Source organism: Eptesicus fuscus, chromosome 9 (assembly GCF_027574615.1).
Source record: "Eptesicus fuscus isolate TK198812 chromosome 9, DD_ASM_mEF_20220401, whole genome shotgun sequence".
Classification (NCBI taxonomy): domain Eukaryota; kingdom Metazoa; phylum Chordata; class Mammalia; order Chiroptera; family Vespertilionidae; genus Eptesicus; species Eptesicus fuscus.
Window position 1 is genome coordinate 50,853,386 of NC_072481.1, and position 27,038 is coordinate 50,880,423.

The following is a 27,038-nucleotide window of genomic DNA, read 5'->3' on the forward strand; positions in this document are numbered from 1 at the left end:
TGATCTGAAGGCAATACTATTTGCTTTTTTTTTATCAAAAGAGAAAAAATTCATCTTGGTAAATGTGGATTGATTCTTATTGAAACTGGGAAATGAATGCTTGTATCGCAGCCTTAAAGAATCACATATTCACTGCAATATTCGTTTTTGTAAACTACAGCCTGCAACCTAGCAGACCATGACTGAATGCTTTTGAAAAGTTGTAGATTACAAACATGAAATCACAATTAATATCCTCTAAAAGTAATTTCAGAGCCTTCACATCTTAAAAAAAGGACAATGTGTACTGCTTCACAAGGTAATGTAGCTAATCAAAAAAAAAAAAGAGTAGAATTAAAGTATTTACATAATGAGCAATTCTACAGAAGGCGATCATCCCCTTGTAAGCACTGCTGATTATATCCCACGCTGCTTTTAACAAACTGTACCAGATTGGATCCAGCCATCAGCACTTTCAGAGAATTCTTAAGAGCCTTGTATGGGTCTTTACATTTATTGTAGAATGGCATTCTTCAGGTGGAATATGCTGGTGAAAGAGGACAGTGTCAACACAAGGTACCAGCAGGAGAAAAGAACGTCGGCGCTCCCGGTAATTCCATACTGGGCTGTACTTGGAGCTGGAAAGAAATGGAGAAAGACTAAATCAAAATCTAATTCGTGTCTTTCAGGATCTTAACGATGATCAAAAGGCAGCTGTGTATATTGGGGAGAGCCCTGGTATTGGAGTCAGACAGAATTAGGTTCACATCTGTTTCTGCTGTAGGACAATGTGTGACCTATTTGACTAACCCTTTCTGAGCTTCATTTTTCTTAAGGAAAAAAAAAACAACACACAGAAGTGATATAATCCACTTGGCAGGGCTGCAGTAACAATTGGAGATGAAGCACATATAATAACACATTGCACTGGGCTGAACTCATACGAAATACTATTTCACAGCTAACATTATTCCTCTTATATGCACTGTTAATATTTGTATTAGTGAATAATATTCACTCATGCATATTTTTCAAAAATGTATTTTTATTGATATAAAATTGATGTATGACATTGTGTAAATTTAAGATGTACAACAGTGTTGATTTCATACATTTATATATTGCAATATTATTACCACCATAGTGTTAGCTAACACCTTTATTACATCATATAATTATCATTTTTTTCCTGTGGTTGAATAATTAAGATCTAGTCTACTAGCAACTTTTAAGGTTATAATACAGAATTGTTGACTATAATTACTATGCCATGCATTAAGTCTTCAGGACTTAATTTCTCAATGAGTTTCAAGTTTGTACAACAATCCCAAATTTCCTCATCCCCAGCCTCTGGTAAACACCATCCTACTCTCTATTTTATATGTTCAGTTTTCTTAGATTCAACATATAAGTGATATTATACATATATTTGCACATATATTTGTGAATCTTTTTTACTGGTAAAATATTGTAATAAATGCTGGAACAACAAACAATAAATTCTCTCTTCCAACAATGTTTTTGGAGGTGAGGAAAGATATTCAAAAATATAATACAACCCTAGAGATATCAAAGTTGCATGTGCAAACTTCAATGACACAGAAAATTGTGTATTTAAATCTGTCTGTGCAAAGGAGGGGTGATTTAACAGAGAATTTTACCAAAGGGAATGGCCATTTGGGTAGAGGTTACAATATATTCAAAGGCATGAGGAAAAGAGACAGCACAACATATATTCTAGGATCTAAAAGTAGATTAGTATTGTTGCACCATGAAAATGGAAGCCTGAAGTAGAGGGAATTAAATCTTGACTATAATAAAAAAGAGTTTAGCTCTTTCTAATAAAGAAAATTTTGAAGAATTTGGAGCTGTTGAATGGTATGATTACATTTATTTACACACTAGAGGCCCAGTGCATGACTGAAATTGCATGAGAGGAGATGCCCCACCTCCCACCGTGCGAGGAGGCACCCCATTGGGGGCCAGGACCCACGCCTGAGTCGTGCAGTGCCGGCCGCCGTGGAAGTCAGGCCAGACCCGCACCATGGGAGGCTGGACCAGCGCTTCGGGGGGCTGGGACCCACGCCTGACTCAGCATCCCCCGGCCCCCCTGCCTGTGTCCGCTCCGGTGGCTCGGGCGGCCCCTCTGTCTCTGTCTCCATCTCCGCTCCGGGCCTCACCTGCGCGCGCAACTTCATCCTGTCTGGTCGTGACCCGTTACGGAGTCCCAGCCTAATTTGCATATTACCTCTTTATAATATAGATTAGAAAGATCACTGTTTTATACATGAGAAGCTCATGTGGTACTTGGCTAACAGACATGTTGAATTTTTACTGAGAGATTTCACCCAGAGACTGACCATGCTTGGGATATTGTAGGAGTCTACTGAATGAATTCCACTTCATTTCACAAGAGAATAGTTACCTCTTTGAATGTGAATTATACTGTGTTCCAGAAATTGAATGTCACAGACATGCTCAGGCTTGCCTGAGACTGATTCTCACTTACCATAATAATTATAACAGCAACAATAAAAGAAACCTTACCAACATACTTTTAACTACTTTTTCTTAATGAAACCTGGATTTCAAGCACTGTTGTCTAATACAAAATAAATAATGTAATAAAAATGTATTATTTCACCACCAAATCCATAACTCAACCCAGAGAGCAGTTTTAGTTACTGAATTTGAATTACCAGCAGGTAGTTTTTAATGGAACTTTCACCAAAGACTATATTTCCACATTACAAGAAGAATAAATTGCCTTGTTTATACCTCTAGAAATTAGAGGGGCTGACAGATGCATTGGACCCTGCCAGTGGGAAGTTTTCTTCACGTTACAATTGTTGGTTCCAGGTGAATGAGATTCAAGGGCTAAGATTATTATTCTTTAGTAAACACAGAGCAAAAGCAACTATTTAATGCTTCTATTTGCATCACAAATGAGTCCTAAAGTATGAAAAGATTATGAAGAAAATACATCTTTTTCATTGGACAAAGGTTTGATATATAACAAGTCTAATATAAAACCACAAAACTCCTTACATTACTTTCTCTTGTTCAAGCCTAGAAAGATGTTGTATTTTAAAAAATATAAATAAATATTTAATTGGTTTGTTGCCTTCTCAATGACAGCTATTTCAGAGTTATTTTTGCTGTGGTTTTTAAAGAATCTTGAGTGCAATCAAACCAGTATAACAGCAAAGGACTAATAACAAACAAAGCATATAAAATGCTTTCATAAATAAGAAATAAATCTCAAAAACTAAGCATGTATAACAAAGATAAAATTTTATTATCTTGACTAATTAAATAGTACATTAAGTGGGTAGAATATAAAGGGCTCTCAAAGCTCCATATCTATTCTTTAAAGTGCATTTTGAGGGCAATCTTTTTTAAATCTCCTCTTCTCCAACAAGCTAAGCAGATTACCCTAGTGTGTCATTAGGTCACCATATATATTTCTTTTTATACAACTATAACACTGCACTGCTAATATATTTATACTGGTACATAATCTACTTTACTAGATTGTAAACTCTCCTAGTTCATGTTTTATTTATTTTGATGTTTCCAGACACAAAGTCTGGCAAAATCTAGTACATAGTAGATGCTTAACAAATGTCTGTTGAATGAACAATTCAGTTAAATAAATAAATAGGTCAGAATTAAAAGGGGTATTTTTCTCTTATAAAATGAATTTCTTCTAAGGCAAGCCACTTGCTTACAGGCTAGAGAATCTTCAATACACCTCTTTCAGTCATCCAGCAAATATGTACTGAACTAGGTACCAGGCACTGTATGAAGTAGTAGGAATACAAAAGCTAATATGATAAATATGATTCTTTTGTTCCTTAATTCCATAAATGGCCATATATACTCTACATACTCCTTTTTATCCTATACCTCCAATGCCATCTTTTCCCTCTATGTGTTTTTACCTTCTGCCCAGCCTTCTATTGTCTTAGACAAAGGTATATCAATAATATACTTAAAAATTAAATACTACTTTGCAACTAACAGAGTATATGTTTGTTCATGGATGTCTCATATTGATGTACTTTTTAGTTTTGTGAATGCAATACTTCTATTAGTCCTAAAATAAAGAAGGAACCTATTGCTGCATTATTAGCATGCAATTACTATAAGAAATGAACTGTAGAATAGCTATTGACAATTAGTAGGCCAAAAAAACAGAGTGAAAGTAATCAAGAGAATGTGAGGTCAATTACCTAATGCCAAGTCATATATCATGATTCATACTCCTTAAGTAGATATTGAACATCTTTTATGTGCTGGGGATTGAACACAGCTAAAAATTAATAAAACTCAATCTCCACTCTAGGAAAGGTTCATTCTAATTGAATATATAAATAAAAAATCAAATATAGAACATTAGAATATATATAGTGAACAAACACGAGAGGGCTATCCAAAGAGTCATGGTAGAGGTGAGTAGTCTAGGCAGCAGATACAAATACAATTATTTTTCACAAAATGCAATGATATACACATGCTAGTACATGTATATCTCACTGTAAAAAAATGATGGCATTGGGGTTCATTGACTTGGGGTATCCTATTACTATATAACATTAGTTCCATTGACTGATATTTATTTGTGTGTGTGTGTGTGTGTGTGTGTGTGTGTGTGTGTGTGACTTGTTAACTCAGTGATTTGGAGCACAAGGCCAATAGCACTAAACTTAGGAATCTCAGTACTACTTGGACTAATTAGATTTGCTTGGCATGTTAAATCCCAATCAGCTATATAAGAAATTATAGAAAATAACTGTTAGTTATTAGTAATTAGTTATTAGAAATTAGCTTCAAGACCTAGTTCAAGTATCCTCTCCTTTAAAAGAGAAAACTCTTTATAAAATCCCACTTGCCAAATTAATTTGGCATCATTTTTGATATCTTATTTACATATCAATCACATCATATTTACATATCAATTTTTTTTCCATTAGACCAAGAATGTCTTCAAGCCAAGATTTGATATGCATCTTTATCATTGGTATAGAACACAGAGTCTGATACTTAGTAAATGTTCAATAATATTTATTGAATGCCAATAGTTCATTCCCCAAACTATCACCATAAACAAACAAGGAGGTACAATGCCTTGAGCACTTTTCCCAGAAGAATATTGCCTTTCACCATTCATTGTTTACTTTTTAATACTTGTGCAGAGTCAGAATACTTCCCTTCAACATTTGAGCAAGAAATAGATCTTGAGGCAGCCTATATAAGGGAAGAGCATGCATCCAACTTTGAACCTCATCCTCTTTCAGCCAGAGACTGGGAATATAGAGGAACTTATGGCCCTTAATATACATCTAAATTTCTTAGGAGACATCAAGCTGTGCCTTTGGGATGGTCATATCTTTTGTATGTTCTCTGCCATGTTTTTAGTTGCCTGAGAATATCATACTGCTTCTCATCCTGAGTAAAATTAGAAGGAATAGAACATGTGAGGGTTTTGGTTTCATTGAGCAGGGGAGGTTAGCTGACAGTTTTAAATGATTGCTTGGGTATCTTGTGACCAACTGACTGTACTAGCAGATGCGAGTAGAAGACTATGTTGGCCTGAAACCTTCAGGGGTCTCCACCGACTATTGAGGGAAGCCGAGGTTCTGTAGCTCAGCATTTAGGACCTCTGTTACCTGGCTCTAGTCAACTTATCCAAACTCATACACACTCAGCTCCAGTCACACGAACCATTATCTGAACACATACATGTTTTTATTACTTCCTATCATTTGCACACTCCATACCCTTAAGCCTAAATGGTCTTCCTTCCTATTTCTCTTCTCTACGTATCAAAGTCCTACTCATCCTTAAAGATCTAAAATACCACCTCCTCCAACCCCCCCCCCCCGCCAATATCTATAATAAGAAGTGCTAGTCTTCTTATTCCTGATTTCAGAAATAGTTCTTTTAAAATTGATAATATACTAGTGGCCCAGTGCACAAAATTCATGCACATTAATAGGAAATTAATTAGAGGAAATATTTTAATATTGCTATTTGCCCTTTCTCTATAAAAGAAGTGTCAGAGATGAAAGAAAATTAGTAAAATGTATATGAAAATCTCCCTTCTGTCAGAGTCTGGGGCATGCCGCGGGACCTAGAGTCAAGTCCCTGCCCACCATCCATAGGTGCTTTGAAAATGCAGGAGACCCAGACCTGGTTGGCCCCACCCCCATTGGGTGAGACCCAGACCTGGCTGGCCCCACCCCTGTCAAACCCCTCTGGGTGGGGGGCGCAGCCTCAGGTCCCCCTGCCTGGCACTGGGGTGGGGGGCTCAGCCTGAGGTCTCCTGGTGCCAGGGTGGGGGGTGCGGCCTGAGGTCTCCCAGCCTGGCACTGGGGTGGGGGGCTCAGCCTGAGGTCTCCTGGTGCCAGGGTGGGGGGTACGGCCTGAAGTTCCCATCAAGCCCCGTGGGGTGGGAGGCGCAGCCTGAGGTCCCTGGCCCTGGCCAGGCACCATGCAGCCTCAGGTCCCTGCTATTCAGTCATGATGTTATGGCATCCTGGGTAATTTGACTATTCCTCTATTATATATATAGATATATAATATATATATATATATGTGTGTGTGTGTGTGTGTGTGTGTGTGTGTATATACACACACACACACACACACGCACTGTATCTCTGAATGCATAATAATCTGGCCACTCAGTGTATATCCTATATAATAAAAGGCTAATATGCAAATTGTCCCCTTGACCAGCAGTTCAACCAGCAGGCAGGCCGGCCAACTGCCCATGTCCCCTTCCCCTGGCCAGGCTGGCCGGACCCCACCCATGCATGAATTCATGCACCGGGCCTCTAATATATATATCTATATACACTGAGTGGCCAGATAATTATGCGTTCAGAGATCATAATAATCTGGCCACTCAGTATGTGTGTGTGTGTGTGTGTGTGTGTGTGTGTATATATATATATATATATATATAGTAGAGACCTGATGCACTAAGATTCATGCAAGAATGGGCCTTCCTTCCCCTGGCTGCTGGCACTGCCTTCGCTCCAGCTGGCACCGCCTTTCTGTCTTTGCTCTGGCCTGGAGCTACTTTTCTGCTTTCCCATGCTTCCCAGAGGCCCGGAGCTGCTGGGGTGGTGCAGAATGCCTGCATTGTCACCATGGCAATGATGCAAGCATCCCACCCTGCCATCTTTGTTGGGTTAATTTGCATACTCACTCCTGATTGGCTGGTGGGCGTTATGAAGATACGGTCAATTTGCATCTTTCTCTTTTATTAGTGTAGCTATGTATAAATGTATACCTTTCTCTTTGGTTTATAAAGCATACGGAAGTCATGGAACATTCCTCCTTATAATGTGAGCATCTGTATCTTTTATAAATGTGTTCAATAGATGTGTGTGACAATGAATATGGAAAAATGTTCTTAAATATGCATTTGTCTAATTCAAGACAACTTTGATAAAATACTTTATTTCATTAGTTGTTCCTATGATTTTTTCTTTTACTCTTAAGACAAAGTGTGTGAGAGGGAAACTGTTCTCTTTCTTTTCTACTACGTCTTTTTTTTTTTAATTGGTTTTAGAGAGAGAGGAAGGGAGAGGGAGATATTTAAAGCACACACACACACACACACAGAATGAATTTTCTCATTCATTTAGCAAATTGGGTGTGTGCTATGTTCTAGGCATTCTCTGAGCAAAATAGAAGTGGCCTCTGTCCCCATAGAGCTTTCTCTTTAGCTTAAGATGTTTTCCATGAAACAAGCATATTTTTCTTCAGTCTTAATCTACACTTGGTTACGAAGTCAATGTTTCTCTGCTTATACCAACTGTCCTCCAAGTTATCTGCAAAAATATGTATTCTCTTTATTTTATTTAATGCCTTTTGCTGTTAGATATTTGGCCAATCTCCTGGTTTGCAGGCTCCTTGAAGGCAGGGCGTATGACCTCTTCCTTTCCCCTTCCTCTGTCTTTCCCCAAAGAGAACAGTGCGGTGCATGGCCTTTAGAAGAGCTTCCAGGGCTGATCTAGTGCTGTGTTCGGTTTTGGCAGGGCTCCCAGGCCTGGAGCAGAAGGGCCTGGGCTAGCTGTGGAGTCCAGGCCTTTGGGATCTCTCCCAGTTGTCAACAGGAAGATCCAATCTGTGTTTTAACACATATCTTACATCTTGTCTAATTATAATTATCACCCCCAATTACTTACAGCTGCTGCATATTATTTTCAGTGTTGGCAGTTTTCCCTTTTATTGCTCCAGTTTTTATTTTTAGGCAAAAGCCAATGTAACTGTGAAGTATTTAATTTTGGTATAATACCAATTACTTGCCTAGGCAATTTCCTTAAATTACTCAAGCTTTAACCAAACTGCTAAGATTCTTGTTGCAATCTTAGGTAGAGTTACTTAAGCTACATTAACTTTGCTTCCACAAGAAAAAAAACTGGCCTCAACTTATGTTTTACTGAGGAAGGTTATGCCTTAATGGAAAAGTGAATGATTTACACCTAAATTAGATTAGACCATATAAAAGAGATTAATGTGGATTCAAAATACAGTGCACATTAGTTTACTCAGAAATTATGCACCACTTATTCTACCCAAAAGAGAGTGAAACTCGGTTTCATTACATACTGTGGGAGGTGTTTGCTCAACAGATATTTGAGTCCTCTCTTTGGTGACATCTGCCCGTAACCCCATCAGTAGGTGGAGGAGATACCCAGAACCTCAGAGGACCCCCAGACTTTTTTTGTATTGTTTAATTCTGCCTAAACACTGGGGGGAGATTAGGAGAGTGGAAGAGCCCTAGAACAGGATATGCTTAACAATAGGGTGTACAGCCTTGTGTTGTGGTGTCTGGAAGAATCAGGCAAGTCTCAGCACAGATAACATCAACTCATTATTCCTTTTTATACTATTTCCTGGGCAATCATGTGGCCCAGGTCCTAAGATGGGATGTGCTAAAAACACAGCACAAACCATGTCTTCTCATGGACGTTTCACATCTGGGGCACAGTGCCTTCTGAGGGAAGGGCTTTGTTTGTGTGGACATTGCACACTCCTGTACTTAGACCCTCAAGATCTTCTGCTTCCTCTGGGCTTTGTGGTTGAGGAATGCCTGAGTAGCATAGTTGTCATGTGGTTGGGATACCAATATATATACTTATGGATTCCTTTTACACAAGACACCTTTATTGTACTATAAGCAGTTCGCAGACTGGTAGAATAAGGTTTAATTTATGAGCTACTATGATCATAGCCAGCTTTGAATTCCTGCCAGTCAGCCTTCATTTTTAACATTTTTAGAAGGTATTAGGCTAACCAGTGCACATGGGTACATTTTTCTGAAATTAGAGGTCTAGGTTATAGAAAATCTGTATGCAGATGCTTATTTATATTCATTGCAGCATTATTTACAATAGCCAAGATTTGGAAGCAGCCCAGGTGTCCATCAGAGGATAAAAAAAGCTGTTGTACATTTATGCAATGAAATACTACTCAGCCATGAAAAAGAAGGAAATCTTACTCTTTGCAACAGCATGGATGGACCTGGAGAGCACTATGGTAAGTGAAATAAGCCAGAAAGAGAAAGAAGTGGTGCATGATTTTAGTTATATGTGGAAGCTAATGAACAAAATAAACTAACAAACCAGATAGAAACAGACTCATTGATAGAGAATAAGCTGACAGCTGTCAGAGGTGAGGAAGGTTGTAGGGCTGGGTGAAAACGGTGAACAGATTAAGAAAAGAAAAATACAAAAACAAACTCAGAGACACAGAAAAAAAAAGATACTTATTCTAACATTTTACATTTTTACTTTTTCACTTGGTCAAAAACTGAATGCCTATCTTCAACACATTCCAACATCTTTTACAGATTAAGCCTTCACCGGCATAAACATACAGAGTACTTATTTTCACTGAAAGTATTTCCACTTTGACTTATAAACAGTGAGGGGAATGGCTAGAGAAATCACACCATTCCTTTGTCTCTCTGACTCATGGAATTTTCCTGGCAGCTTGTTCCCAGCCACCGCTAAGCTGCTTCCCTGGCAGACCCCCAGCCTTGAATCTTTTCTGCTTGCTGACTAGCCATGTTGCCAAAGTTCATGGTACACAGTCCTATTTACTCAACGTCAACTACATTAGGAATATTAAGCATTTGTTTGATTCTGCTATTACCTATGTTCATAAATCTGCCTATTTGCAGATAAGTACTTTTATCTGCAAATAGCCAGCTAAAACTCTTCAAGACTATAACTTCTAAATCGAGCTAAGGAGGATCAGTGTGCAATCTTACCCAAATAGAAACAGATTCTGCTGCCCTTTTCTGTCCTTCATATTCATTGAAAATGTTTCAAAGCTTGAATTGAATTGGTCACTGACATCTTGTGAATGTATGTTTTTGTTTTATTTTTTAGCAAGTCAGAAGTGATTTACAATCATCTGTATATAAGAAGAAGTGTATTGCCTAAGGAGGTGATTTTGTAGAACCCAAAACGGTTCTTTGAACTTGAGCAAAGCACAATTGTTCAGTCCAGTAGGTGTGCAGATGGGTTTCCATATACGTGCTATTACATATTTTGGAGTATGTGTGTCTATGTGTGTGGAAGGCAGTATGTGTGTTTTAAAAGCTGGCTTTTTTTGTGTGAAATATTTACACAGACATACAATACAAATTGTCAATACAAGATGATTCCTTAAAGGCCTATAGATTTTAGTTTGGGCCTTTAAGGAATCATCTAGGTGAAGAAAAGAGGTTTTCACAGCAATAAAAATAGAAACCCAGCTGTGTTCTTAAGGTCACTAATAGCCACTGCCATCAGCTGTATCATCAATGTGACATTGCTAGTGTGTTAAAAAAAAAAAAAAGGAGGAGAAGTTGCAAACCAGTAAACATTGTTGCAAGTTGAAGGCATTTTTTAAGGTCTGCATGTGAGGCTACGTGAGTGTGAAATTATTTTGATATGTGTTTAAACTTGGAGCTTTGATGATCAAATTGTCTTTTTTATTAAGTTTTATTCTTTACCTCTTTTGTGTTGGGAAGGTTATCCTAAACGAGCTTCTTTTCTGTTATTCTGCAACACTGTTCTTTAAGAATGAAAAAAAAAAAGAATTTCAGAAGGTTTGATTATTTCCCCCATTATTTTGAGATGGAATACAACATTTACCTTCCAATTTTTTTTCTCTTAACTTTTCAAATGCAATAAAGGCCAGTGATTATCTGGCCTGTAGTTCTGATTCACTGAAATTGTTCCACTTGTTATGCTCCAGGTTGATTTTCAGTGACTCTCAATGATTCCCTAATCATTTCCATTATACTTTGGCTATTTAAAAAACCTTGATAACATCCAAGGCCCTCTGTAATCTTCCTGAAAGTACCTCTGCAGCCCTATCACTGACTGCCCTCTGACAGGTCCTCTAGTCACAGGAGGCAAGAAGGCTCTCCATTCTCAGAAAATGGCCAGGCACTTGTGAATCATCTAGGAATGATTGCTCACACACTGCCTTCCTCTAGGATTGACGTCTGTATCCCACATGTTGGAATAGAACCCATCTTTCTATGCCCATCTCAAATGCAAACTGTTCACAAAATTAGAATCTGTCTGAACTTTAAGGATTATTTATTTTTTTAAATATGTTTTTATTTTTTAAATATATTTTTTATTGACTTCAGAGAGGAAGGGAGAGGGAGAGAGATAGAAACATCAATGAGGATAGAGAATCATTGATTGACTGCATCCTGCAGGTCCCCCACTGGGGATTGAGCCCGCAACCAGGGCATGTGCCCTTGACTGGAATCAAACCCAGGAGCCTTCAGTCCACAGGCTGACGCTCTATCCACTGAACCAAACCAGCCAGGCAGAACTTTAAGGATTATTGAGCCTAGTCTGCTGCCACAGGGGTACAGGAGTGGGAGCCGTCTTGCAAGTGGGGTTCTTGGGGAGCTACTAAAAATAGCATCTTCAGAAGCCCCACGGGAGGATGAGAGGTGGTAGAAGATTTTATTGGCGTGGACTTGTCATGTCCCCGTTCTCCCAAGCCAGTCCCTAAAGAAGCAGCTGGGATTCAGCAGAGCCAGGAGCTGGGCCAGGGTCCAGAACTTCTGTTCCATGTTGCAGCTGGGTGTGGGTCAGCATTCAGGTCGGATTAAAGCCTATCAGTCCATCTGTGGAGCCCAACATGGCCCTGCACCACGCCCACACAGGGAGCGTAGACCCCTGCAGCAGGAGTCCCAAGAGGACAGGAGTGTGAGAGCCCAGAAAGAACTTCCTTTGTTTGGAAGTTTATATATTTAGTGGCCACGCCTATCCTGGTCACTGACTCGCTGCCAGGTTTGATTGATGGGCAAGTACCTTCCCATGTCACTCAGACCTTACTGGGCATGTATCTATCTGGTCTTCCCTTTCACTCCTTTCCTGTTATATAATAACAACAGCATCAGTGCAACCCCTCAGTTTTATAGATGAGGAGATGAGGCTGGTGGAGAATGAATGATGTGCTTAAGGTGGAGGCAAAAAAAAAGACTAGAATTCAAGTATGCTGACTTTTTGTGCTTCCATTTCTATGAAGTCCCCTGATTTGCTACCTACGTCTAGTTGGAATTAATCTGCCATTTCCTCTTTTCTCTTAATAGCCATTTGCTTTTACCTATATTTATCACTCCCATGTTAATTTCCTTCAGTAGAGTCTAAGTTTCTTGAAAACAAAAATCATATTTAATTTAATTTTGTATCACTCACAACACTTGATCAAGTGACTGGCACTGCAAAATATTTATTACAGAGAACTATAGAAAAAATTTTTTAAAATTTCTACAGTTTAATGAGATTTTACTATAAAGTTCAAGAAAAAGAAAGGCATACTATAGGGAAGGTAATATCATCAATGAAGAATTCGAGATTTGGAAACATTGATGACCATTGTAGAGGGAGACTGGTTCTATTTTACTGAAAAGAAGAATCTTGTGTTCTTTAGATGTCTCTGATGATATCATACCATAAACAAGCAGAACCACACACACACACACACACACACACACACACACACACACACTGAGAAAACTGTTGGAGAATCACTCTTGTCTGTCTGTTTGAAAGCATTAGTTATGGATGGTGACCTTATTTGTTTCAAGCACATCATATACTGGCTTAGCATTTCTAAGCCTCAGTTTTCTCAGCTGAACAAAGGGGAAAAATATCTTCCTCACAGTGTTGCTGAGATAAGTAAATGAATGAAGAAAGTGCTTAGTTAGCTAGTGCTCATTGAAGTGTTCATTAGACGGTAGCTTTTAAGATGCATTAGTATTTATACAGACCAATGCAAACCCCTACTTTGGCCCAAGAAGAAATATCCAGCCCTAGCTGATTTGGCTCAGTGGAGAGAGCATTGGCCTGAGGACTGAAGGGTCCGGGTTTGATTCTGGTCAAGGGCACATGCCTAGGTTGCAGGCTCAATCCCCAGTAGAGGGCATGCAGGAGGCAGCAGATCAGTGATTCTTATCATTGATGTTTCTCTCTCTCATTTCCTCTTTGAAATCAATAAAAAACAATATTTTTTAAAAAACAGAAGAAATATTCAGTTGTTAAAATGAGGTTGTGTGTATCTCAAAATTCTACCACACCAACAATACGTTCCTTCTAAAGCACAGCTGTAAAAATGAAGACCAGGAAACTCACTTATTAAACCAATAATGCCTGAGTATCTACAAATACTTACTGAGGACTTCTTGTGCTCTGTATACTGTTCTGTGGGCTGGGATACAGTCTTCATATATAACCCCTCTAAGTAGAACACAATGCTTTGAGCAAACCATACCTATTAACCCGCTGTGTTTCAATTCATGTTTTTTTTCCTACTTGGCATCGCCTTCTTCTACTTCCTTCCAAATTTCAAGCCTCCATATAGAATGTGTTTACTTCTCGTTAAGGGCACAATTCAAAGGTTATCTCTATGATAACTTATTTGGCCGTCTAACCACCACTTGTTCTCTCTGCTGAGGCCCCTTTGGAATTCAAACCCCTCCCTCGTGGCCTTGCTCACTGACTTGCCTCCTCACCTAGACGGTGAGTTCCTAAAGGGCAGGAACCTTGATTTTTTCCATCTCCCTTCTCCTTTTCTTTTCCCCAGTGGCTAACACAAGGACTGCACATAATAATGGTTTACTGAATAACTGCTTCTTTTACCTCCACATCAGATAAATTTGCAGAATATATTTGTTTCACAGAACTTTTGTGTCTTGCCTTACATCCTTTTATTTATTACCTTTTTACTTTAGCTACTGCTATGATAACCAGCTGTGTGCAAGGCAAACAATTCTGAGATACAGTATATTCCATATGGCTCCTCAGAGGGTCCCCAGGAGGGAGGGGCCCAGTCACCCAGGGACTAGCTCAATAATATGTTCTTGGACTGGCTTTCCCTTCTTCCCTGTTTAACTTGTTCCAATCTCCTTGAAATTCCTCTCCAAAATAATCACCTGTAAGTGAGCTGCTTATTTTGGGAGGACCCAGACAAAGATAACACTCTTATATGAAGCAGAGGACAGCAGGTTATAAGCACTGTGTCTAGTGCAACTTCCTATCCCCCCACAATGCACAGTACTTTGCACATAGTAGATGTGCAGTAAATTAATTTTGGATAAACTGATAGAAAGTAAACATCCTATCGCTTCATCTCCACTTTTCTTTGCCTATAATTCACTTGTGTTGCTTTTATGAGGTCTGCATTAATTATATTGTTAGCAGGCACATACTCTTAATACTGTATAAGGGGCCTTAATTAAATCTGATTATTTTTCCTCATAGATTTTTCTCCCAGGAATATTACCCACTGTTTTATACCATCATCATTTTGGTTTCTGCTATACCAGCAACATTGCCTAATGAAAGTTCTGTCTCCTATTGTATTTCTTAAATATTTAAAAGCACTCATGGCTCTTATATTTTTTATTATGATTTTGACTATAAAATACTCATCTCCCTACAACCTTGTGGCAGTCTGAAGCCATTTTCAAGGCTTCAGACTGCCTAAGTTTCTGCCTAAGTTGATCCAACTTGTAAAATGGGAAAGTGGAAAGTACAGTGCTATGAAAGGAGCTTGAGGACGTGTGCACAAAAATTAGGTATTTCGGGAACTCTAGTGCAAAGATGGTCTATCAGAGGATGCAAAGAAAAAGATAAATACATTTTCATCGTGATTCTAGCACTGAACACATTACCCACTATGGATTAATAAGGATGTTTCGTCACTTCCTTCCCTCCAGGTAGAGACAATATGATGCTTATAATTTCTCTGGACACTAGTCAAACTACTTTTTAAAAAAGGGGGAGAGGAGATAAAGAAGGGGAAAATTGGGGGACATTTACAATTCTGTCAACAATAAAGTAAAATAAAATAAAATTTAAGAAAAAGAAAAAATGGGTGGGAATTTTCCAAACTATTATATTGGAAAACCCAACCTCTGCCTCATTTTTTTTATAGGTATGGCAAATTTGATCACATTATTGCTTGAAAGAATTTTTTACTATAGCTGAAGTAAGGCTTCCTGGAACTACATTAATAAGTTTTTCAGTCAATCATCTGATAAAATTATATCCACAGTTCTTTTGATCACAAATCACAAGGAGAAGCCTTGTCATTTCATAAGACAGAGCCTTTAATATATTAACAGACGCCACCACTTTAACAGTATTTTCCATTATCCTTAATCAAAATACAGCTGACCCTTGAACAATATGAGTTTGAACTGCACAGGTCCAATTGAGGATATTACTAAAAACATTCTGTAAATGTATTTTCTCTTCCTTATGATTTTCTTAAGATATTATTTTCTCTACCTTACTTTATTGTAAAAATATTGTATATGATACATAATATATAAAATATGTTTTAATTGACTGTTCATGTTATCAATAAGGACTCTGGTAAACAGTAGAATATTAGTAGTTTAGTTTTGAGGGAGTAAAAAATGATACGTGAATTTTCTACTGCGTAGGATATTAGTTCCCCAAACCCAGTGTTTGTTCAAGGGTCAACTGTATATACATTTGAATGTCAAACTGGAAAATTAACCTCAGACTCAAATAATTCAGAAAACGAGTAACTTAAGAAAAATTGATTTTTATAATATTAATCGCATTACTCATTCAACAAATGCTTACTGAGCATCTACTTTGTGTTAGGCATTGTGCTCAGTGCTGAATATACAAAGAGGAACAAGACTTACTCCTTGGCTTTGAGGAATTTTTATAGTCAAGTAGAAACAAAATATTCTACTCTGGAAGAAAAGGGATGATTTTTTTACCAAATCATGTATTATTAGAATTCCAAGTTCATAAAAACTTTGAGAGACTCTATTCCCCTTTGTCAAGTATAATCAACTCAGAAATCTAGTTAGAGAAAGGCATTGTAGGGTTATGCCATTTTAAAGCCAGAGGGACTGAAGCCTAGACAGGGAAGAGCTGCACAGAGAATTAATTTAAGTCTGCAGACTTTGAGTTTTGTGTCCTTTCTAGCACATTGCACTGCCCCCATTAATTTATTTAGTATTGTGTTTCAGGTTTTTATAACTCTTACTGCTTATTAATATTAAATGAAGCAAATACCATCGAAAATGTTTCTAAATAAAATATGATCAAAATAATTTCATAATCTACTAAATAATCCAACAGTTATACATCACTTTAATTAGTCATTTCAAGTAATAAAACACAAATGAGTTTGTTCTATATACATGCTAGAAGTGATAGTTATTTTTCAAAATATCAAATCTTTGAAATAATTTCCAAGATACATAGTCAATGTACGCTTTATTTACACCTATCATAATGCATTCAACTTGTACTTTTTAATGCATCAAGCATATTGAAGCTCATAGTATTTCTTGATCAAATATTAGTGGCATCTGAATAATTTTCATATTAGAAACCTAATATGAATGGTTAATTTATTTATATAAAGAAGAATGAGAACACTGCCTAGAATAAAAATAATAGGTATCTAAAGTTCTGCAGAATGTCTAGATTATGTGCTGATTCTTCAGTTTCTCAAAGGTACACATGAATTCAGAAAAGTAGCGTTCAGAATATCTCTGCATAAAACACAGTGCTTTTTCTGTTTGCTTGTTTTGTTTTTAAGTAAAAAAACAGTTTCAGTTTGTTATTTATGTTTGAGGTCAGGACTTGAAAACTTGAAAAATGGAAAAGGAATTAAGGGAACTATAGATTTTTAGAAAGTAAGGTCTGGTATAAAAACAATAAATGTGACAATTTGGTTTTATTGCATTAACAGTTTCTGTACACCAATTTCTAAATTATTGCTAATGAAATCAGAAAGTCACATGTAAATATATGTATTCTAATATACACTTTCTATTTCACACTAAATTTAAATATAATTGCAATTAATAAGAAAATTTAGTATTATTCTAATGGTCAAAAACAGTTTCTAAAATTCCCTGTAAATTTATGTGCAAGATTTAAGGAAAGCAACCATAAAGCCATTTCTTTTGTATTTTTAGAGAAATGTCTTAATATAAAAAGGTTTGGGCTATGTAATTGAACTTGGATGTACTTTAATAGTCTTAAAATTAGAAAGAAAACAGATGATTATTTTCTCCCTTCACCAAAAAGGAAAAATATATTAAATGTTAATAGTGCATTGTTACACTTTCCACCCCCACCCCTGAAGAAATAGGATATAAAAAGGTTGCAATAAGCACTGTGAATATTTCTACTAATCTTACCAGAATCTCCTCATATATTAAACCATTTCTTGCTTACCCTGTTTAAACTGTTCTTCTGATATTCTTCACATATAACAATATGATCCTTTGTTTAAGCATTATGGCAGATACCACATTATAAAAAAATAATAGAACAGCCTTATCTACATGTCTGAATTAGGAACAAGAAACTCACCAATAGTATAAATAGAATTTTTTCATTAAGCAGCATTCCTGTTTATTACAGAGCAACAATATATATATATATATATATATTTTTAGATTTCAATTTAACACTGAAAACAAATCCCAATTCTCCATCTCTTTGATGCAGCTGACTGATATACAATGACAGTGACTATTGTTACAGAACTGGCTTATTTGTGTACTGAAAGCTTCACTCAAACTTGTATGGTTTAGAATTTCCATGATATGCACACAATGACTAATTTCAGGATTCCCTAATTTGTGTTAACGTATTTTTGGATGAGAGTTTTTCTTCTTTAAGATAGCCACAATGTCATTTTTATTTCATAAGGAACAAAGCAACAATTCCTGTGAAATCTCAGAGTCCAATGCTAAACTTAGAGTCCTAGGTCAAGCTCAAAGTCATTTATAGGACTATGAAAACTAAATCAGACTAAACCAGGGGTTAACAGCTATGGAAAAAATAAGCCAGGGAAAGACTTGTTTTATTGTTTGCTGATAATGAAGTAAAATATAATGTGAAGAGGACTTTTAAGTGAAAGGAAGTGGCTGAGAAGAAACAAAGTGAGTTTTAAGAACATATTGAAACATAAACAATTCTGGGGAAGGAGTTGTTTAGGAGATCCCATGATTAAAAGCATTAGCAGAAAGACAATCATACTCATTTTGGCAACTTGCAAATACATCTCTGCACATTAGACATTTTGAGTCCTTTTCTACTTAAGGATGTGCTTACTAAATTATATGAGTCTGGTAATTCCAACCATTCTTTGGTTAAGTATCCATCCAAAATACATGTTACACTATTGAATTACATTTGGGTTTGTTAAGTTACAGAAAAGGAATCTTAAGTCAGTAAATACGGCTTTATCTCTAGATCACTGGATCATGAAAATAGATTCAAAAGCTGTGTTTGTAAAAGAGAAAGCTACAAGTCCTGGAAAAAAATTGAATGTCAGTATTTCTGAGGTACCAATTAGAGACATATTTGTCTGTTGTTTATTTGAAGAGAGTACCTTTTTATCACTTCACTAGAGGCCTGGTGCACGAAATTCATGCAGGGGGGATGGAGGGTGTCCCTCAGCCCGGCCTGCACCCTCTCCAATCTGGGACCCCTCAGACATCCCTCTCGCAATCCAGGACCACTGGCTCCTAACCACTCACCTGCCTGCCTGCCTAATGCCCTCAACTGCCCTCCCCTGCCAGCCTGGTCACCCCCCACAGCCCTCCCCTGCCAGCCTGGACCCCACCAACTGCCCTCCCCTGCCAGCAGGTTCTCCCCAACTGCCCTCCCCTGCCGACCTGGTCGCCCCCAACTGCCATCCCCTCAGGCCTGGTCACCCCCAACTACCCTCCCCTGCAGGCCTGGTCACTCCCAACTGCCCTCCACTGCAGGCCTGGTTGCCTCCAACTGCCCTCCCCTGCCAGCCTGATCACCCCCAACAGCCCTCCCCTGCCATCCTGGTCGCCCCCAACTGCCCTCCCCTGCTGGCCTGATCACCCCTAACTGCCTCTGCCTCAGCCTCCACCACCATGGCTTTGTCTGGAAGGAAGTCGGACATCTGGAAGATGGCCTGTCGACCTGGTCTAATTAGCATATTACCCTTTTATTAGTATAGATAGATTATATAGGATAGGATTGCTTAAATCGGAGGGAAAAGCCTTTTTCAGCAGGAGGAAATGTTCTTGGCAGACAAAAATACATAACCCCTATATCTGGACTGATAGCCAGCCATATGCACTATACTGCCAAACTGGTTATTAAAAAATTGAACTGCTTTCTTACACCTTACACCAAATAGCTGTTGCCCTTGAAACCCCTCCTCAGACCTCACCTTAGGTTCTGCCTTCGCAGTTCACCCAGATTAGGTTCTGATTGGTTGGTTTCTATGCCAGTCAGCATCAAAAGCTCCGCCTCCTAGGCAGCCATTGGCTTCTCTGGGAAATCCAGAACAGCCCCACCTTCATGTTGGCACCAGCCCTTCAGTCACACCCCAGACCACTACCAGGTGTATCTCTGGCTGCTCTGAGAAGCGACACCTCAGGTCTGTGCTGGTGGCAATTTTGAATTCTCATCCCTGACCTAACTTTCTTACAGTGCGAGCTCCGTGAAGGCAAGCATTTGTCATGTTCATTCTTAGTTCACTCATAGACTTTACCTGTGTTTGTGCATCTATGCTAGCACCGCATGGTGACTGGACGAACAGTTGTTTCTGTCATCACAGTCACTGCCTTTATATATATATATAGATTGGTAGTAATGATCAGATGTCCTTTTCCAGCTGGTAAGACATAATGCTGGAAAAAACTAGACTCTTCTACTTGACATAGGTAACTTACTATTTTAATTCCTAATAAGACATATTTCCACTGTTAAATACAGAGTGGTTATTACAGTATTAATAACTATGGGTTATTGTGAGTATTGGGGGAGATCATGTTTGTGACTATGCTTTATAGTGTATAAATCAGTTTATAAAAGCAATTTGGTTCCAGGGCATAATTCTCAGGTGCTGATAGTTGGGTCTTTAAAGAAAAAAGTCCCTTTTAAATTTGTTGTCATTTTTTAAATGAAGAATGGTACTCTTCAGGTGATCAATCAACCCACTCAAGGCCATAAGGTGAAGTATAATGACCATCAAAATCTTCTTACCTAGATGCTCAGCTTTATCTATTAGTAATTCGTGTGATGTTATCTGACTTCCAAAAGTATCTCTTTTATCATTCATTTGTTCATGCATTTGTGAATTAATTTAGGAAATATTTACTTAGCATCTACTCTGCAAGAGTTCTCTGGGTGTGACAGGTAAACTCCATCTCCCAAGAGTCCCATTTCTGGCTAGTGAATCAAACACTAACCAAGATACTGCTGTGAATGGATTTTGTGAATATAATTAAAGTCCCAGGTTAGTTGACCTTAAAATATGGGATGATCTGGGTTGGCCTATTCAAGTCTCATGAACGCCTTTAAAAGTAAACTGGGCCTGCGTGATTCAGAGGTTGAGGGTGGCCCTTATAAGCCGGGAGGTCACGCAGGGTTCGATTCAGGTTGGGGCACATGCCTGGGTTGCGGGCTCGATTCCCAGCAGGAGGTACATGGGGGGCAGCCAATCAATAATTCTCTCTCATCATTGATGTTTCTGTCTCTCTCTCTGAAATCAATAAAAATATATTAAAAACAAATAAACAAAAAAGAGTAAAAGTAGGCAGTTTTCTCCACTGATGGCAGAAGAGGAAGTCAGAGACTACAACCCAGAGGGACAGTCCACTTGCTCCTGCTGGCTGAGGACAGAGGCCCTGTGTTAGGAATGCATGTGACCTTCAGAAGCAGAGGGCAGCCTCAGTCTCCCAGCAGCAAGGAAATGAGGACCTCAGCCCTATAACCCCAAGGAACTGGGCCTGACACTAATCTGAGTAAACCTGAGAGTGGATTCTTTCCTGAAGCCTGTAGATGCTTTGCAAAATTATACATGCATCTCGCCAAAAACTTCCATTTCTTTTTTTTTTAAATATTTTAAATTTTTTATTTATAGTTGACATACAATAAATTAGTTTGTGGTATAAAAAAATTATTCACGGTAATTATTTCCTAGCGATAAAAAACAAATGCAACCAACAATCTCCTTTCATACTGGGACACATCACATAAAAAGCAATGCAAGGGTTAAGGAGACAAGATTTTAGAAACAGGAAACCAAAATGTGGAATGATTAAACATCAAATGAGCAGCACATATAATAAGTGCTCTTCGTTCCAAGAAAGCTGTTTCACAGAAGGGGGGCCTGTTTTGAGTTCTTCCTAGACCAGGGCGGGTATAAAGCATGGGAATGCTTGGCAGGGCAGAATTTCTCTGATAACGTCAAATAAATCTCCCTTTGAACCAATTTGTCTAGCTTTAATTCATGCTTTTTTAGGTGACATTCTAGAATCCTATGCTGTGTCTGATGTCTGTGTTTCCTCAGTTTTGCAAACAATAAAAACAAAGGTTCCAATCAGAGACTCCAGCGGTCAGTACTATTGTCCCATTGAGCTGAAAGGAAATAATCATGAGCCACTTATAAATCCAAAATTACTCCAATTCCACGCTGCGTCCTGAATGAGATAATATGTACATCTATGTAATCTCTACCCAGAGGACTGCACAAAAGCTTGGCCAGAAGCTGTGTGTGCACTCCCCTCACACCTTTTAATTGTAAAAAGCCTACAACTGCATACTTATCAATGAATAACTAATCCTAGTAAGCACATAACCATGCTCATTTTCTAACCCCTTTGTGATCAAATAATGAATACAGATGCTACAGAAAATAGGCACCATGGCAAATTTGGACAAATAGCATTTAGAGGCAGTGACAGAAAGCTTTGTCAAGCATGAGGCTAACAAAACATAAAGCAAAAATCTGGACAAAAAAACAAAACAAAGCATCAAACAGTCCCCAGTGGCTCATGATTGCACAAGAGTCTGTATCTGGAGTCTCTTGGTTTAACAGGTCGCCCTCTATTTTTCTAGCAAGCACACTCTTACAGCCAAAAGATGTTTGTAGTATAACACACATTATTTACAGTAGCTATTGAGGCTGCAAGAATAAGTAAGTAAATACATAAAAAATAATAAGTAAATAAATAGATAGATAAATAATAAATAAATAAATACATAAATAAAATAAAGCTCTGAGCTCATCTTGTTTCCTCAAGGTTACAATCTAATTGTGTTTCCAGTGGGGGAAAAGGCACACACACACACTCCCCTAAAAATGCTTTTCTAATAGACAAAAATTGAAGCTGACTCTTTTTTCACTTGTACAATTTCTCCATTTAAGCTGCTATTTGCTTCTTTTCATGCATGAATAGAAGAAAGGATGGAATGAACAAAGCATGGATTTTCGTTGTTCCTGCCATGTAAAGTTACAGCAAATAAATTACACAGAGGAAAGAATAAATGTAGAAATAACTGAAATCTTTTTATGTAGATGAGGTGAAAAGCAGTCTCCTCTAGAATTGCTTCTTTAGGTTATAATAGCAATTTATGTTAAAAGTCACTATGACAAATCAGCCCATAATTTATTTTAAGAAGTCAAACTCGCAAGATCAAGTGGACTGTAGGTGGCATTTCATCTTATCATATTAAAACAGTCTTCCCAAATGTAAAAGATAATCTCAACTGCAGTGTTCTGTAAGCAAGCAGAAAATTATGTAAATCTGATTTCCTTACTAGGCATTTGCTATCTCTTTAAAGCTTACTAAATCATATCCAGATTTGTAAACACAAAAGCACTGGATCCAAGATACATTTGCTTTTCAAACACTCCGAACAAGAGAGGGAAAAAAAAGGTATTTTGCAGGGTGTAATTGAAAATTTCCTATCTGTTTTCAAAAGCTAACAAATCAACCATTGTGTGAAATTTAAAAAAAAAGTACCAAACATCACCTCTTTACTTATTATGGGCTTAATTGCTTCTTCATAATGGAGTGTGATTGCAATAAGAATAGCGCCAGCTTTGAAAATTACATATCAAAGACATGCCAGGGAGGAGCTGGAAGCTTACCTGGCAGCCAGGCTGAAGTTCTTCATCTGTACCCTAGTTTACACCACTCCCTACCCCATCTCCTTTTGGCCTGTTTAGGTTGATTTCTAGAATAACTGGTATTTACTGTGTAAGCTCACCTAAAAATGTCTGCATCTGTATGCCCAAGCCTTGAAACTCGAAAGCATGTAGGCACTTGTTAGTAGTTGGGTATTTACCTGAGTCCAAACTCAGAAATGGTCTTCTTTATAGACACGCAAGCCCCTGCAGGGCCCAGGCTACAGTCTGCTTTTCCAGTGTAGAGAAGACAGACCTTGTGAGCCAGATTGCACAAGCATCTCAAGTCAACAAGCATGCCAATGGATGGACTGTCCTCATTTGTCCTTTTTTTTTTTTTTTCCCTGAGGAAGAAAATCTTTCGATGGTAAGGTTAATTAGTCAAGTTCATTCCTATCATGGATTTGCATTCATTTGTGTTAACATAGCTTAATCTTTTTGTAAATATATGTCTGATCTTATATATTCTTTCACCGATTATTTCTTACTTTGTGTTTATAGCAAGAGAGAAAATCCTTTACTTTTTCTATGAAGAACTGACCAAGGGAAATAAATCAATAGGTTAAAAAAAAACCATTTAAATTACTAGCTATGTTTTAGTTAATAGGGATGCATAGTATGTCCTGCACCTTTTAAAATTGAGCATACTAAAAACCAGCTCTATTTCCAGATCCTGGCATATAGTACGTGTAAGTGTTTGTTGAATAAATGAATTGTATTCGATAAATTCAGTAAGCAATAAAATATAAATTTTATTTCTATATTAAGGAATCGTGTCAATTGTAAAATAAGTCAATACTCCATTCTAACTGTCCAGAGTTTTAAGTGATAGACTGAGACAATGACACGAAGAGAGTAATGTTGCGCTTCGATATGGTCTGAGCCCTACAAGAATAATATGCAACAAAGAGTGTAGGAAAACCAATAGAGATGTGCTCAAAGGGAACTGTGCAGCCATACATAAGAACACACAGACTGACAACACACACACTTCTCATACAGACCACTGCTTCCGAGACACACGTAGACACTTATCAAAGGGACAAAGGAAGACTGAGAATTATCATTATGGGTGGGGAGGGAGACTGCCCCAGCATTTGTGTGTATAGGCCAATGCCCCCAAAGACCCCGAGCATCCTCCTGTGTTTTCACAGCTGAAAATACGAATGGCAATGCCAGCCCTTGGTGCGTTTGCCCTTCTGGCTAGATGACATTAAGCTGAGCTCCGTGTTTAGCCTGTGGGCAGAAGGGCTACACACCTGCTGCAAAGGCAGGCTGTGTTAAGTCTCATCCTCAACAGCAGACATGGAGTGACCAAGCCAAAGCTTCACAGAAATAAAAAGGACTTGTCTTTTTATCCATAAAACAGCTACAGTGCGAAGGCACTGAGGATAAGCCCTAATAATGTCAAATGCTGGGGACCTAATGTCAGTGAAATACAAGGCTAAAGAAAATAAAACAATTTACATGTTTGAGGACCTCTTGGACCTTAGGACAAAGTAAGAAGAATAGCTGATTCTTTCATAGACCTATATACTATGTTTAACTATTGTTCTAAAAACTCTGCAAATAATAAATTTATTTACTCCTCACAGCAGTCTTATTCGCCCCAGTTTATAGATGGGACAAGCTGACACATGTAAGTGCTGCAGATCTGTTTTTAACCCCGTCTATAAGATTTTAAGACCTTTGCTCTTAACCACTTTGTCATGCTGCCCTCAGAGATAAGCAAAAAATGCAAAGGTAAAACATTTTTAGAATAAGATCTGTCATTAAGAGCAAACAAGCGAACACACAAACAAACTAAACCACCTTTGGAGTCAAATAAAGAAAAAGAAAAGGGCACTTTACAAATATTTAGCACCAAGAGCCTAGGTACTGATAAAACCTTTTAAGATGTCTCTTTTACAAACAAACCAGTATGAAGTAAGGAGAAACCTTTGTGTGACCTACACATCATTTCTCTTTGTTTTTTTTGGTTAAGGGGTAACATCTGGGTAGTTTCAGTATGTTTTTCATAAACCACCTTGACTTGAATTGCTGATACCATGTTATAGCATAGTCTTGTTATTTTCAACGAACTTAGATTCAATGTGCCATCTATTTCTAAAGAAGGAACAAACTACCACCCAGTATTTAAATGGATTCTTTTGCAAGTCAGGAATATACATTGCCTTGTACCACAGCAGTTTTTATTATTTTTAAGGAAAAGGTTTGCGACGCAGGAAACAAGACACAGAGTCCAGGGGATGGAAAGGGGGGAGGTTTTAATCTTGTGCTCCCGGGCGAAACTCACCAAAACGGGGGCTTAGGTACTTCCTTTATACAGCTGTTTATTGAGGGGAGGGTGGAGGGCATGAGAGATGTGGAATTCCTGCCTCGGGCAGGGGTCTCAGAAGACTGGCAAGGGTCTAGGAAGGCGCCAGTTATCTATGTCACCATCTACCTTGTGGATGCTTGCATGGCTGTGAACTTCCCCCCTGCCTCGACCTAACAAAATGAAAAAAAAAAAAAAAGTCTGAAAGATTAAGTAAAGTCTAAACTGTATTTCATTTTTAATTCAAATGTTCAGTGGATTGCAAGATACAATCCTTACTGATGGAAATCCGGCTGAGTAAAACTTCCTTTTGTTAATAGCCTGAGCCAAATCACCCGGAGCCAGTGGCCTCTGAGGCAGTCTGAACAGAGAGCCATCCATCGGGGGCTTTATCCATCTGTCAGGCCCACTGTACAGAGCGTGCCATTTTGTTCTCACCCTGGGAGCTCTCTAGCCAGTCCTAGACACCCTGCCACCACCTCTTTATTCTGCAGCCAGACAAATGGGGCAATTAGAACATCGTGGTAGGAATGACATACTATGGCATGGTTGAGAAGGCCCTTCCATTAAAAAAACACACACGTTGCTTTGTGATGCTTAAAACTTTCAGATGGAAACTTTGTGTTTGTTTTCAGTTCAAAGTGATTCTGTGAGTGAAATATTTAAGAGATGTATTTGGTTTTATAGTGAAAATACATCTTTTGGGTTACCTGTGCTCATTTATGGAGGATTCACTGGTGTGTGTGTGTGTGTGTGTGTGTGTGTGTGTGTGTGTGTGTGTGGCGGGGCGGGAGGCAGGGGGAATGATTTACATATATTATTCAGTGAAGTGTGTTTAGTGCCTACCGTATGTTCGAGGCCCTTTGCCAGCCCTGGTTTCTCTTCTCAGAATGCCAACTGCCCAGTAGGGCAGGGAAAACCAATGCCTAAAAAAATACTACTCAAGTACCAAGTCCCCAGGGCGACTGTTTATGGCCTTGTGCTGCAGTATCAAAAGGGGATAAGGTCCCTTTAAACCACTTGGGCAACTCATTCCTGCACTTTTGTTGTTTGGCACCTCTTGGCAAACTTTGGCCATTAGTTGGAAGATGCCTTTTCTCCCTTTCAGTGAATAGGAAGATGCCTGTTAGATCTTTGGTTTCCTTTGGGCCTCAGCTGCTGTCCTGACCTGACCTCTGCTCCCGGGTTTTGCCCTAATACACCCTTTATCTGCAGCTCTCTGCTGCTTTGTCTT

The 27,038-nt window shown here is 38.4% G+C and overlaps 1 protein-coding gene across 1 annotated transcript in view; it reads right to left on the reverse strand.

Moving 5' to 3' along the window:
* Window positions 1-480: 480 nt before the first annotated feature.
* NEGR1 (neuronal growth regulator 1) overlaps window positions 481-27,038 on the reverse strand; it is an 885,056-nt gene continuing 858,498 nt past the window's right edge. Inside the window, exon 7 of the mRNA XM_054721081.1 lies at window positions 481-617. Coding sequence (XP_054577056.1) covers window positions 493-617 — 125 coding nt within the window. The 3' untranslated portion in view covers window positions 481-492. The remainder of the gene's footprint in view (window positions 618-27,038) is intronic.